The sequence below is a fragment of the Pleurodeles waltl genome, chromosome 8 (assembly GCF_031143425.1).
Source record: "Pleurodeles waltl isolate 20211129_DDA chromosome 8, aPleWal1.hap1.20221129, whole genome shotgun sequence".
NCBI classification, from domain to species: Eukaryota; Metazoa; Chordata; class Amphibia; order Caudata; family Salamandridae; genus Pleurodeles; species Pleurodeles waltl.
The window spans coordinates 997,792,980-997,807,717 of record NC_090447.1 but is presented as its reverse complement, the minus strand read 5'-3'; the positions used below and the strand labels follow the sequence as shown (position 1 = coordinate 997,807,717).

At 42.6% G+C, this 14,738-nt stretch overlaps 1 protein-coding gene across 15 annotated transcripts in view; it reads left to right on the top strand.

Moving 5' to 3' along the window:
• Window positions 1–5,595, top strand: part of LMO7 (LIM domain 7) — a 411,754-nt gene extending 406,159 nt beyond the window's left edge. For all 15 annotated transcript variants that reach the window (XM_069205263.1, XM_069205262.1, XM_069205261.1 and 12 more), the window contains one exon: window positions 4,755–5,595. In XM_069205263.1, the coding sequence (XP_069061364.1) occupies window positions 4,755–4,780 (26 nt within the window). In that variant the 3' untranslated portion in view covers window positions 4,781–5,595. The remainder of the gene's footprint in view (window positions 1–4,754) is intronic.
• Window positions 5,596–14,738: the final 9,143 nt, after the last annotated feature.

Here is a 14,738-nt window from a genome sequence, read left to right as displayed (position 1 = left end):
GACAAAAGTCTGATCCTTTTGTAGCAGAAACATAATCACAATACTTACTTGACTTTTTTTATTGCTGCCTAAAAGCTACAGTTGAAATGCGTCAGTTGAAGTATGTGCATTGCTTTGAAGACGCAAGCTGCAACTGCAAGACAACTGGTGGCAAATATATATATAGATCACTTTTATATGTAGGTCTGGTTTTCCTGGGGGGCGATCGCAGCCCCCAGGGAAACCACACATGTATTGACAAAAGTGATATATATATATATATATATATATATGGATATATATATATATATATATATATATATATAGGGATATATCTATATGTATATATATATAGATATATCTCTACATAGATATATCTCTATACAGGGAGTGCAGAATTATTAGGCAAATGAGTATTTTGACCACATCATCCTCTTTATGCATGTTGTCTTACTCCAAGCTGTATAGGCTCGAAAGCCTACTACCAATTAAGCATATTAGGTGATGTGCATCTCTGTAATGAGAAGGGGTGTGGTCTAATGACATCAACACCCTATATCAGGTGTGCATAATTATTAGGCAACTTCCTTTCCTTTGGCAAAATGGGTCAAAAGAAGGACTTGACAGGCTCAGAAAAGTCAAAAATAGTGAGATATCTTGCAGAGGGATGCAGCACTCTTAAAATTGCAAAGCTTCTGAAGCGTGATCATCGAACAATCAAGCGTTTCATTCAAAATAGTCAACAGGGTCGCAAGAAGCGTGTGGAAAAACCAAGGCGCAAAATAACTGCCCATGAACTGAGAAAAGTCAAGCGTGCAGCTGCCACGATGCCACTTGCCACCAGTTTGGCCATATTTCAGAGCTGCAACATCACTGGAGTGCCCAAAAGCACAAGGTGTGCAATACTCAGAGACATGGCCAAGGTAAGAAAGGCTGAAAGATGACCACCACTGAACAAGACACACAAGCTGAAACGTCAAGACTTGGCCAATAAATATCTCAAGACTGATTTTTCTAAGGTTTTATGGACTGATGAAATGAGAGTGAGTCTTGATGGGCCAGATGGATGGGCCCATGGCTGGATTGGTAAAGGGCAGAGAGCTCCAGTCCGACTCAGACGCCAGCAAGGTGGAGGTGGAGTACTGGTTTGGGCTGGTATCATCAAAGATGAGCTTGTGGGGCCTTTTCGGGTTGAGGATGGAGTCAAGCTCAACTCCCAGTCCTACTGCCAGTTCCTGGAAGACACCTTCTTCAAGCAGTGGTACAGGAAGAAGTCTGCATCCTTCAAGAAAAACATGATTTTCATGCAGGACAATGCTCCATCACACGCGTCCAAGTACTCCACAGCGTGGCTGGCAAGAAAGGGTATAAAAGAAGGAAATCTAATGACATGGCCTCCTTGTTCACCTGATCTGAACCCCATTGAGAACCTGTGGTCCATCATCAAATGTGAGATTTACAAGGAGGGAAAACAGTACACCTCTCTGAACAGTGTCTGGGAGGCTGTGGTTGCTGCTGCACGCAATGTTGATGGTGAACAGATCAAAACACTGACAGAATCCATGGATGGCAGGCTTTTGAGTGTCCTTGCAAAGAAAGGTGGCTATATTGGTCACTGATTTGTTTTTGTTTTGTTTTTGAATGTCAGAAATGTATATTTGTGAATGTTGAGATGTTATATTGGTTTCACTGGTAATAATAAATAATTGAAATGGGTATATATTTTTTTTTTGTTAAGTTGCCTAATAATTATACACAGTAATAGTCACCTGCACACACAGATATCCCCCTAACATAGCTAAAACTAAAAACAAACTAAAAACTACTTCCAAAAATATTCAGCTTTGATATTAATGAGTTTTTTGGGTTCATTGAGAACATGGTTGTTGTTCAATAATAAAATTAATCCTCAAAAATACAACTTGCCTAATAATTCTGCACTCCCTGTATATAGATATATCTATATATATATATAGATCTATATTTTTTTCAGTAAACCCTACAACTACAAAAAAAAAATATTGCCCCCACACGGGGTCGCCCTTCCCACGGGCGACCACCTGTCCATTTCTTTTTTTTTTTTTTTTTTTTAATAAAATTTAGGCCGGGGGGGGAGGGGCGCTATCAAAGTGATCGCGCTCCCACTTGGGGCACCTACCTTTAAAAAAAAAAAATGCCCCGGGGGGGCGGCCCGTTTTCCGAGGGGGCCGACCCCCCCCCCTCTCCCCTCCCGATCACAGCTGTGCCCCCCAGGAAACACTTTCAGGAAGGCCTCGTAAGTAAGGGGAGAGTCTCCCCTTTCTTATGAGGCCTTCCCGAACGTGGGGAAGGCCGCTTCCTGCTCCGATGGGGAAATCAACATGGTGACGTCACAAAGGGGCGGGGGGAGACACGGAAAAGCTTCCGTGTCTCCCGGGGACAAAAAAATAAATAAAAATATTGCAACACACCAGAGGATTTATTAACCCCCTCCCTGGTGTCGGCCACTGGTCGCGACCCGTACCAGGGAGGTAGTGCGGGCGTCGGCCAGTGGCCGAAGCCCGCACCCAAGGGGTTAGGGATCACTCCTTTTGAGGTTATGTGAACCTAGTTACAGTACAAGTTTGATAACTCTAGGCTTACTCATACATAAGTCGAACAAGACTCCATGAGGAAGGGGAGAGAAATGGGAAGGAACAAGGTTACCAACTGTGAGGAAAGGAAGAATTAACCACATGCACCTCCCACCCCACACCACTCTAACTACCCACACACACCATGTGACCAGTGTTAGGTCTAGCTTGACTACATGATATGTAGTTACTCGTTACTTAAACTATATCTAAAATGGGCTTTGGCATCTCCCACATGACTATTTCCCGCTCACATCACGCTATTGGCCGTTTGGTGTATCATCCGCCTCCTATAGAGCACTAGCATTTCAAAGCATAAGGAATTATATTACATCTCAAATGTACGCTGAATCATCACACATTATATTCTTTATCTCATGCATGCATTGTACACAGAAAGCATTTTTTGCGGGGGTTTTTCACTGCAGCAAGACATTATTAATTGCAAGGACTCACAATGCAAATCTGAACTGTTGGTTTTGTCAGTGCTTGGATTTATCATCCGGAGCAAGTGTTGAAGGTAAAAACTGCGAAGGTAGTATTTGTGGCGGTTTAGTGGTATCTCCCTGCAGGTAAATGGTTCCTGGTCTCTGTAAGGATTCTGGGCAGAGTCCTTTGAAACAGTCTGTTCGACTTTATCTAGAATTAAGATTTGAAAAGAAAAGTTAAATCGTAGGAATTGATATTCGTCCGCTATGCTGGCTAGGAAAAATGTTAAAGTACACAAAATAGGAAGATTTGAGCTTGAAAGATGCCCACTTGAGTTCTATGCGTTAACTTAGTCAAAGTATTTTTAAAACAAAATGCCACTTCAAATGATTGAACAGAAGTGCTTCTGTATTGCCACAAGTTGCTAAATGACTCTATAAAATTTAATTTGTGTCATGTTTGACAGCTCCTGCAACTCCTCTTTTTTTTTTTAAGCAACATTGAGTCTTGTGGTTTGCTGATGATATTGGTTGTACGGCCTTGAAACTGCCAGCATACAAAGTGATGAGTAAAAGGCCAATACTGAAAAAGTTGTCACACCTGTGTTAAATATTCTTTGCTTTGGCTATTCTAATCTTTGCTTTTCTTGTTACCAAGACAGGACTAAACTTAGCTGAATAGAAAAAGAAAATAGCAATAAGTAAGGTACTTGCACCTGACAAGGGCCAAGCCAACATCCCATTCCTGTAAACACCACAGTACATCAAAGTTATTGCATCGCACGAAACAATGACAAGCGATCCATTTTTCAAATCCCTTTAGGATAGAATGTCCGGTGCAAAACATTCATGTTAAAATCCCCAGCACTTCCCCTTAATGGCCTTCTGCCCAGAGCATAGGGTTAACCCAGGGCATTTTCGCAGTTTAAGACAGCAGACAAAGTGAAAGAAAGGCAGAGATTTCCAAGTACTAGGACATGGAGAACCTAACCTTGATTCCCAAACTGCTTATTGAATAATTTGAACAGTTGATCAAACTTCAAACAAGCAGACAATTTTGATGATTAGAATTTCTAAAAACGTTGGCTCCAGTGGCACATCACAGGCTATTATATTGTTGTGAACACATTTTCTTTTGGCCGTATACCTCTGCTTATCACTGATTCAGCAACGGGGAGATTCTGGTTTGAGGGGTTATTTTTTAGGGGCGAGCGCAAATCGCTCCGTCCTCTGATGTAATCTCTCTTTGGGCTTCTAACCACACCCATGTCACGTCAGTCCCTTACATTGGTTCGTGGGCTTTGCCTTTTAAAATCTGCTTGCTTTCATTAGTGTACGTCATGCCTTTTCCGGTGTTTAGCCCTCCTCGAGCGCACCGACCAACTACTGGAAACATATGAGGCTCCATGTTTTCCGTATGGTTTCTGGACTACTTGTTATTTTTATTTCGCAGTGCGATCGCGCTCCTTTTTTTTTTTTTTCCATTTAATGTAGCAAGAAAAGTCTAGTTAGCAGTTCACAAAGCTAATAACTCCTAACTCGAAGAAATGTGAGACCCGTTACATTGCAAATGCTTGTTTTTCTTGCTCCCGAAAGAAACTATGCCTTTATATTTTTACTATTTCTGTAGTGAGATTTTAAATCGATTTGGTTTCAGAGGAATATATTACCAGTGGATGTTGAGTGATCTATAGGTCATGTAGCATATGCTAATTTTTCATTTTTTTTTTCACAGCAATCAGACAACCAACCCCAATGTGAGGCCAGTGTAAACTTGGACCCATTGATTCAAATAACCGAAGAAGAGGTTCCCTCCGAGTCAGATTCAGAGATTTGAGCATATAGAGCATGTGTGGGCTACATACATATGGTTTGGTCATCTAGGTTCCATAGGCTATTTCTTGTATTCACTTTCATTTGACTGTACTATACGTTTCTTCTTGATTTATTTATGAACGGATGATAATCAAAACCATGGAGCTCTCTCGGGGAACCGAAACAGTCAATTGTTTAACTTAAAAGCATATAAGGCGCAAGCGAGAACCAACTTCAAAATGTGTTCTGAGGCGGCTCATCTGTGAGCTTTGGTGGATCAAAGGGTATTTTGTTTAAAAAATGCTCTTTAAGAGAGCAGTGTTGATGTATTCTACATAAAGCATATTTACAATTGCTGTCTTTATATATGATGCACTCTGCGAATTCAGCAACGCAGGCCTTCTGAAATGAAACATTAAATGCACTCGAAGATGTATGCGCTTTGTATTCTGGTTTCTGTATGTATGTATGTATATTGTTGCTTTTTTCAGACAGCAGGAATGTTCCAAGCAGTGTATGGCGTATTGGTTAACATAGCTTGATTTTACACAGTTCTTTTTGGCACACCGAATTGTGGCGCCAATAGTGAAATGCATTTGCGCCAGAGGAGAGACATTGCTGTCACTTTATGTATGGATAACCCTATCTATCAGTTGTCTAAGGAAGTGTTCCTACTCCTTAAAGGACATTACTGTAACTGAAAATATTTTCTTATCTGGAGACTTTAAATTGTAAATAAAAGTACTAAGTCTGCAAATTAATATGGACATCAATTTTTATTTGCATTCTATCCTGTGTGTGACCTGCATTAACAAACGTTGTAAAAGTTTCTGAACACGTTCGCTTTCTCCCATCTCGCATAAAAGAGCAAGTGTGAACCTGTGCATTATTTTGGTATTTGAGGTTATTTCAAAGTGTGTTCCTAAAATAGTTTGGAAATCCTTTCAGCACTTGTTTCCAGAAAACTTTGCATAATGGGGCGAAAAGCTACTTACTTACCGATAACAGTCGGTAACCACTTAAGGGCGCTTCTCTTTGTACATGGACACTCTAGGAATAATGTTCCCTCTAGCGCAGCGGCCTTCAGACGTTTTCATGCAAAGGCTCCTTATGTTAAATAATTTGGTACACTGCCAATTATATATATATATGTTTGGCATGTGTAGCTGCAGATACACGTGCTATGCACAGGTCCTGTCATCTAGTGTTGGCCTCGGAGTGTTACAAGTTGTTTTTCTTTGAAGAAGTCTTTTTGAGTCACAGGACCGAGTGACTCCTCCTTTTTGGCTCCATTGCGCATCGGCATCGACTCCATCTTAGATTGTTTTCTTTCCGCCATCTGGTTCGGGCGTGTTTCTTTTCACTCCGGTTGTTCGAGTTGGAAAAATATTCCAAACTCTCTAAATTCGGCGGTACTGTTTTCAATCGAGTACCATCTATCATCGACACCTCGGTACCGGCGGATACAGATCTCTACTTGCCCTTCGGGGCACCCGCGCCCAACTTGGGCCTGGTCGGCCCGACCAAAAGTCTTGTCGAAGCCTCATAGACCGGACCCCGTTTAGATTCTGCCCTCGGTGCCTTGCCAAGTATCCTTACGAGGACCAACATCTAGTTTGTAACCTGTGTTTATCACCGGATCACCGAGAGGATACTTGCGAGGCCTGTAGATCTCTCCGCTCTAAAAAGTCTCTGAGAGACCGAAGAGCGCGAAGGTTAGAGATGGCGTGCAGAAGCACCGAAACCCTTGACGCAGAAGAGGAGGAGATGATCCACACCGCCGTCTCCGTTCGGGGGTCCAATTCCGAACACGAGTCCGACATCGACAGACCGATAACAGCGGGCCAGCATGTGAGTACGCTTGCCCCGACCCAATCCAAGTACAAGGTCTCGGGGACGCCACTGCCAGAAGGCCATGGCTCCACCTGTAAGAAAACTACCGGTGACCAAGCAACATCTTCGGCACCGAGAAAGGCCACACCAACAACAAAGCCTTCAGACTTGAGCTGAGGCACAGGCTCTGAAATTATAAGGCACCGACCCATCGAGCTGAAGCCCCGAAAGTCACTCTCGGAGCCGAGGCCAACAAGTACTTCAGGCCCTTCGATCCCGAAGAAGCCGGCTTCACAGCCGAAAAAGCACACATAGACCGAGGAGCATGGACTTTCAAAGCAATTAAAAGCCATAAATTTGCAGAAGAACTGACACAAATGGAGGATTTTGACGCGAAACAGGCCAGAATACAAATCCATAAAGACACTGGCAAAATCCTCACTGCACCTCCTCTAAGAACAAAGAGGAAACTGGCCCTTCATGGACGTTTGGACACTGATCAGCCACCAGCTAAAGTGCCAAAACCAGTGAAAAATCTCCGCCTCCTCAGTTTTCACCTCACCAGTCTCCTCCTCATTCTCCTCACCTAACTGTCTCCCGCCTACTACCCCCACTTCACAGTCTCCATTACACTCTGTACACTCACAACAAGATGACACTGATCCATGGGACCTCTATGATGATCCCGTTTCATATAATAGTCCAGAGTGCTATCCATCAAAGCCATCACCCTCAGAGGATAGCACCTCATATACACAGGCTCTAGCCTGGGCAGCGGCATTTCACAACATAGTCATGCACACAGAACCTTTTGAGGATGACTTCTTCTTTAACACATTGTCCTCAACTCACACCACCTACCAGAGTCTACCCATGCTTCCTGGCATGTTAAAACATGCACATCAAATCTTCCAGGAACCAGTTAAAGCAAGAGCAATTACTCCAAGGGTAGAAAAGAAATATAAGCCACCACCCTCAGACCCAATCTTTATTACCCAACAGCTACCCTCAGACTCCGTAGTGGTCAGTGCAGCAAGGAAGAGAGCTAACTCCCAGTCCTCTGGGGACGCACCCCCTCCAGATAAAGAAAGTAAGAAATTCGATGCTGCAGGTAAAAGGGTGGCATCAATGGTGTATAGCCAGTTCACAGGCCCTAATGGCCAGATATGACAGGGCTCACTGGGATGAGATGAAAGACATTATCCAGCATCTCCCCAAGGACCAACAGAAGAGAGCCCAGCAGATAGTAGAAGAGGGACAAGCATTCACAAACAACCAGATCAGGTCAGCGTTAGACTCCGCAGACACAGCCGCAAGAGCTATTAATACAGCTGTCACCATTAGGCTTAGGTCGTCAGGATTTAATCCTGAAATTCAGCAGGCTGTCCTCAACATGCCTTTTAACGAGCAACAACTATTCGGCACACAGGTCGATACAGCCATTGACAAAATGAAAAAAGATGCTGAGACTGCCAAAGCTATGGGGGGGCGCTTTATTCAACCCAATACAGAGGCTTATTTCGAAAGCCTCAATATAGGGTAGGCTTTAGATCCCAACCATGTGAGCCATCTACCTCCCAAGCCAAACCCTCTTACCAGACGCAATACCAGAGAGGGGGGTTTAGGGGAGCCTACAGAGGACAATTTCCCAGATCTAGAGGAAAATACCAGCCCTCAAAGCAACCCACTCATACCAAACAGTGACTTTACCAACATCTTCCCTCACCACACTTCCCCTGTGGGAGGTAGACTACAAAAGTTCCACACCCACTGGGTACCCGTCACAACAGACAGTTATCCATTATCCTACATGGTTACTGCATAGAGTTCACACAAACTCCTCCAGATATTCCCCCCAAAACACACAAACTCCCATCTCAACACATTTCAATGTTGCAAACGGAGGTACAGGCACTATTACTCAAACAAGCCATAGAACTTGTGCCACATCATCAAAAAGGAACAGGGGTTTACGCCCTGTATTTCCTCATTCCCAAAAAGGACAAAACATTGAGACCAATACTAGAGCTCAGGACTCTCAATTTCTACATCTGATAAGAACACTTTCACATGGTAACACTACAGGATGTAGTCCCACTGCCACAACAGCAAGATTTTATGGCAACACTGGATCTAAAAGATGCGTATTTTCACATACCCATCCATCCAGCTCACAGAAAATATCTCAGGTTTATAATCCAAGGAAAACATTACCAGTTCAAAGTGTTACCTTTCGGGATAACAGCAGCTCCCAGAGTATTTAAAAAATGCCTTGCCGTAGTGGCAGCATACATAAGGAGACAACATATACATGTCTTTCCATATCTCGACGACTGGCTAATAAAAGCCAACACTCAAACACAGTGCCAACATCATGCACGTTATGTAATAAACACCCTACACACACTAGGGTTCTCAATAAACTACTAAAAATCACACCTACAACCATCGCAAATTCAGCAGTATTTAGGAGCCACATTAAACACCCAAAGAGCACTTGCAAGCCCAAGTCCACAAAGGGTACAATCGTTCCACAGCATATTGCCAAAAATCCAGCCAAACCAACAGTACACAGTCAAATTTGTCATGAAACTGTTGGGCATGATGGCATCATGCATCGCCATTGTCCCAAACGCAAGATTAAACATGCGGCCCTTACAACAGTGCCTTGCAAAACAATGGTCGCAGGCACATGGTCATCTTCAAGATCTAGTGTTGATAGACCGCCAAACACACATATCGCTTCAGTGGTGAAATTCCACAAATTTAAACAAAGGGCGATCATTTCAAGACCCTGTGCCTCACGCCATTCTTACAACAGATGCATCAATGATTGGATGAGGAGCACATCTCAACAATCACAACATTCAGGGACAATGGGACACCAAACAAAAACAACTTCACATAAATCACTTAGAACTGCTAGCAGCGTTCCTAGCACTAAGAGTTTTTCACCCTCTTCTTTTTCACAAACACATTCTTATCAAAACAGACAATATAACAACAATGTACTACTTAAACCAACAAGGAGGAACCCACTCATCACAACTTTGCCTTCTAGCACAAAAAATTTGGCATTTGGCAATTCACAACAACATTTACCCAGTAGCTCAATATATTCCAGGGATTCACAATCAATTAGCAGACGGCCTCAGCCAAGATCATCAGCAAACACACGAGTGGGAAATTCACCCCCAAGTGCTTCACAAGTACTTTCACCAGTGGGGAACACCAGACATAGATCTGTTCGCCACCAACCACAACGCAAAATGCCAAAACTTTGCGTCCAGGTACCCATACCCTCGATCCAGGGGCAATGCTCTATGGATCAACTGGTCAGGGATATTTGCTTACGCTTTTCCCCCCGCTCCCGCTCATTCCATTTCTGGTCAACAAACTGCATCCAAACAAACTCAAACTCATACTTATAGCACCAACGTGGGCACATCAACCATGGTACACAACATTGTTAGACCTGTCACTAGTACCACACATCAAACTACCAAACAGGCCGGACCTGTTGACACAAAACAAACAACAAATCAGGCACCCCAATCCAGCAATACTCAATCTAGCAATCTGGCTCCTGAAATCTTTGAATTTGGATATCTACATCTTCCACCAGAATGTATGGAAGTGATTAAACAAGCAAGAAAACCCACCAGCCGGTGTTATGTAAACAAATGGAAAAGATTTGTTTTTTAGTGCCAATCCAAACACATAACACCCCTTGACGCAACCATACAGGACATTGTAGGTTATTTATTTTACTACATCTACAAAAAGCTAATTTGGCTTTTTCATCCATTAAAATACATCTCATAGCTATTTCAAATTATTTGCAAAATATACAAAACAAATCTCTATTTAGAGTGCCTGATGTCAAAGCTTTCATGGAGGGTCTAAAACATATCATACCTCCAAGAACACCACCAGTACCTTCATGGAATCTTAATATTGTACTTACACGACTCATGGGCCACCCTTTGAACCCATGCACTCATGTCAAATTCAATTCCTAACATGGAAAGTAGCATTCCTAGTGGCAATCACTTCATTACGAAGAGTTAGTGAAATACAAGCATTCACTATTGAACAACCCTTTATACAAGTACACTAACATAAGGTAGTACTTCACACAAACCCAAAATTCCAACCTAGAGTCATCTCGCCATTTCATTTAAATCAAACAGTGGAACTTCCAGTCTTCTTCCCACAACCAGACTCAGTGGCAGAGAGAGCACTACATACATTAGATATTAAAAGAGCTTTAATGTATTACATTGACAGAACAAAATAATTCAGAAAGACTAAACAGCTGTTTGTCGCATTCCAAAAACCCCATACTGGTAATCCTATGTCAAAACAAGGCATAGCCAGATGGATAGTAAAGTGCATCCAAACTTGTTCCCTAAAGGCTAAAAGACAGCTGTTAATAACACCAAAAACACATTCCACTAGGAAAAAAGGAGCAACAATGGCATTCCTAGGAAATATACCAATAACAGAAATCTGGAAAGCAGCCCCTTGGTTAACACCCCATACATTTACCAAGTATTACTGTGTAGATGTGTTAGCAACACAACAAGCCACAGTAAGACAGGCTGTATTAAGAACACTATTTCAAACAACTTCAACTCCTACAGGCTGACCACCGCTTATGGGAGGAGAACTGCTTTGTAGTCTATGCATAGCATGTGTATCTGCAGCTACAAATGCAATTGAATGGAAAATGTCACTTACCCAGTGTACATCTGTTCGTGGCATGTTCCGCTGCAGAGTCACATGCGCCTTCCCTCCTCCCCGGGAGCCTGTAGACGTTTAAGTTACATTTAAATTTGTACATATGTATATAGATCTCTATTCCATTGCATGGACATTCCTTTCTTTACACTCTATCACTCCTACCTTACCCTCTGCGGGAAAACAATCTAAGATGGAGTCGATGCCCATGCGCAATGGAGTCGTGTCTCGAAAAGACTTCTTCGAAGAAAAACAACTTGTAACACTCCGAGCCCAATACTAGATGGCAGGACTTGTGCATAGCATGTGAATCTGCAGCGGAACATGCCACGAACAGATGTACACTGGGTAAGTGAAATTTTCCATATATATATAAGTATATCATATATGTAAAATGCTAAAGCATGTAAGGATTTTCCAAGCATCCATCTCCGCAGAAAACCATCTATGGATTTATCAGCGTCGGTATTTACTGAAGTGACATAACTGCATTGCACAGCATCCATAGCTGCATGAAGTGATCAATGCATTTCACTTTTCCAGCATCTGTCTCTACTGGCAGTGACCTCACAAGCTTCCTGTCAAAACCATCTGTAGAAGAATAAGCCAAGCAAGCAACACTCATTTCCCATCATGTATCTCATAAGGAAGCCATCTTTGTATGTTCCAGTATCCTACTCTGCAGGAAGGGACACTATTGCATTTCTCAGCATCCATTGCTACAGGAAGTAAAATCACATGTTTCCATCTTTTATTTCTTGCCACCTTCCCTAATTTAGTCAACTCTTCAGGGCTCCCACCATCCAGGCTCCCCCAGCTAAGGGAGCACACATATAAGCGCATCACTTGTTTTGGACCTGTTCAGACCTGGAATAAGTAGAGTCATAATTCATGCTGCAGTTAAATGAGCTTATTTATGTGTCTCACAAAGATCACACTTCACAGTATTCCTAAACAATGCAAACACATTCACCCCATTCACAAATCTCACACCACTAGCTTCATCCACATACCACCTTCTAGCACAGCCTACTCCACAACACTCTCAATTGATGCTCATCAATGCGCCACTGCAACAATACTTCAGAAATCACCAACATTATCATCCAACACAATCTAGATGCACTTTTCATGACTGAAACCTAGTTCACAGCTCTCTTCCACACCCTACCTGGACATCCTCCATAGCAGTGGTTATAGCATGCAGCACACTCAAAACAAGAGTACTGCAGCCTCTTTTCATCTGATTTACAGCCACCCAGACAAAGCAAGCACATTAGTAGAAATTTCAGACCTTATCACCTTTGCCTCTGTCCAAAAGACCCACCCTACATTCCGCTGAGACTTAAATCTCCCTGCCAACCCAAATATTCTTATACACACTTCTCAACACAATGGAAATAAAACAACTTAAGAACCCAACCCAGAACCCAACCCACTCCAAAGGTAAAACAATAGACATCCTCCAGTATCGCATATACTACACCTCCACATCTAGGACAACTGAAAAGAGGGAAAATAACCTTCCGCTCATCTGGAGAAAAAAAAAAGTCCAAGATCATTTAAATAGCTTGCCATATCTCCAACCCTACTATGAGAATTCATGTTGACCACTGTACTATAATACAAACCAAATCAACAATGCCAAAGCCATCAGCACCACCCTACTGCACTTAAGAGCTTAAAGAAAATAAATATATCATACAAAAACAGTAAAGAAATGGAGATGATCAAAACTCCTTTATGACCTCTGATTTCTTAAGACTCCTAATTGCTGATCCCCATCGTCCATCGAGCATCTTAATACAAGGCCATCAACTCTGAAGCAAATCAGAGAAGCAAAGCCCTCTTCAAGGTTAAGGACTGCACCAATCTTCCCCCCCAGATCCCAGTCCCTGCTTCAGTTGCCAAATTCCATGTCATCAACCTCTTTTTCACTGAGGAAATTGAAAAAATTAAACCAGTCATTAAAAACAGCTCTCTTTTCTAGGCAGCTCCCATTGCCAATCCACCAGTTGCACCACCTCCAGTTGATTCTCACACATGGATGTCTTGAATATTTCAAAATCTTTTATGGCAACCTTCTATGAAGACAACACCATTCCTGAGTTGCATCATCACAAGGTGATATCTTCACACCCCTTCTCCACATTGCAGTGCCTCGCTCAGCCAAGGAGCATTCCCAGATTTCCTTAAGATCCTTCCTCTGCTAAGTCGACCTTCCCAAATACCACCCTAGTACCCTCTTATCATTCCTATGGAAAATCATTGAGAAAGCAATCACCATCCAGTAACAGGAGCACATCAGCAAGAACAATATTATACAGCCTGCAGCATTGCGAGACCCACACATCAAGCAGTTGATGATGCCCTCTTCCTCAACAAGGAATGATCCCTGCCTTCTGGTCTTGCTTCACCTTTCTGCAGCCTTCAGCATTGTCAGCCCTTTAGCTCTGATCACTACCTTTAAAACACCATCCTGATCATAAGGCACTAACTTGAAATGGTTGACATCCTACCTTACCAACCGGCACCAGATCTTGCAAACAGGTTGAACAAGTTTACAGACACTTCCCATCTTCTGCGGAGTACCCCATCCTCTTCCCATGATCTTTAACCTCTACATGGAACCTGCGGGATCACGATCCATTAATACACACAGAATTCCTACCTGAACCTTAAAATATCCTCACCCAATGACATACAGAGCAATTGCAGTGCCTAGAAAAAGCATTGGTTGTATACAGCACTACTGCATTGCCCTTACTTTGTGGCAGAAAAACCTTCTTTCATCTTTTGGTCATATTCACCCGCCCTCCGACACACATCTTTGCCTCCAAAGGGAGAAAATGGGGCACCTAAACCAATTTATGTCATCTGTTATTTATTGGGGTTTGTGGGAATGACTATGCTTACTGTCCCATGATCTAATCATGGCTCAAGCAAGCAAACAGGTTTTCAGTTTATTTTATTTTGTCAGCTCTGTTATGAAACTCATTTTTATACAGAGTAAATTCAACAGAGAGGAGACCAGGACAGAAAAAGTTCCTGCCTTCAAATGCTTTATGTTAAACAGACAGATTATAAGGGGAATCGTGAAAGCTGGATCATTGGCACAGCATTTAATGGACAACTTTAGCAATTAAGTCACACTGGAGTTTAATTTCATAATAGTGCTGAGACAGGGACTGTTTGTAGGTGGAGTGAATTGAGGGTCAAGTAATGGCACTGAATTGCATGAAAACTCTGGAGGGGAGGTTCACGAGTTCAGGAACTGGCTACCACAGCAGTAGTTAGCAAAAGGAATCAGACAACATCCAGCTGGAAA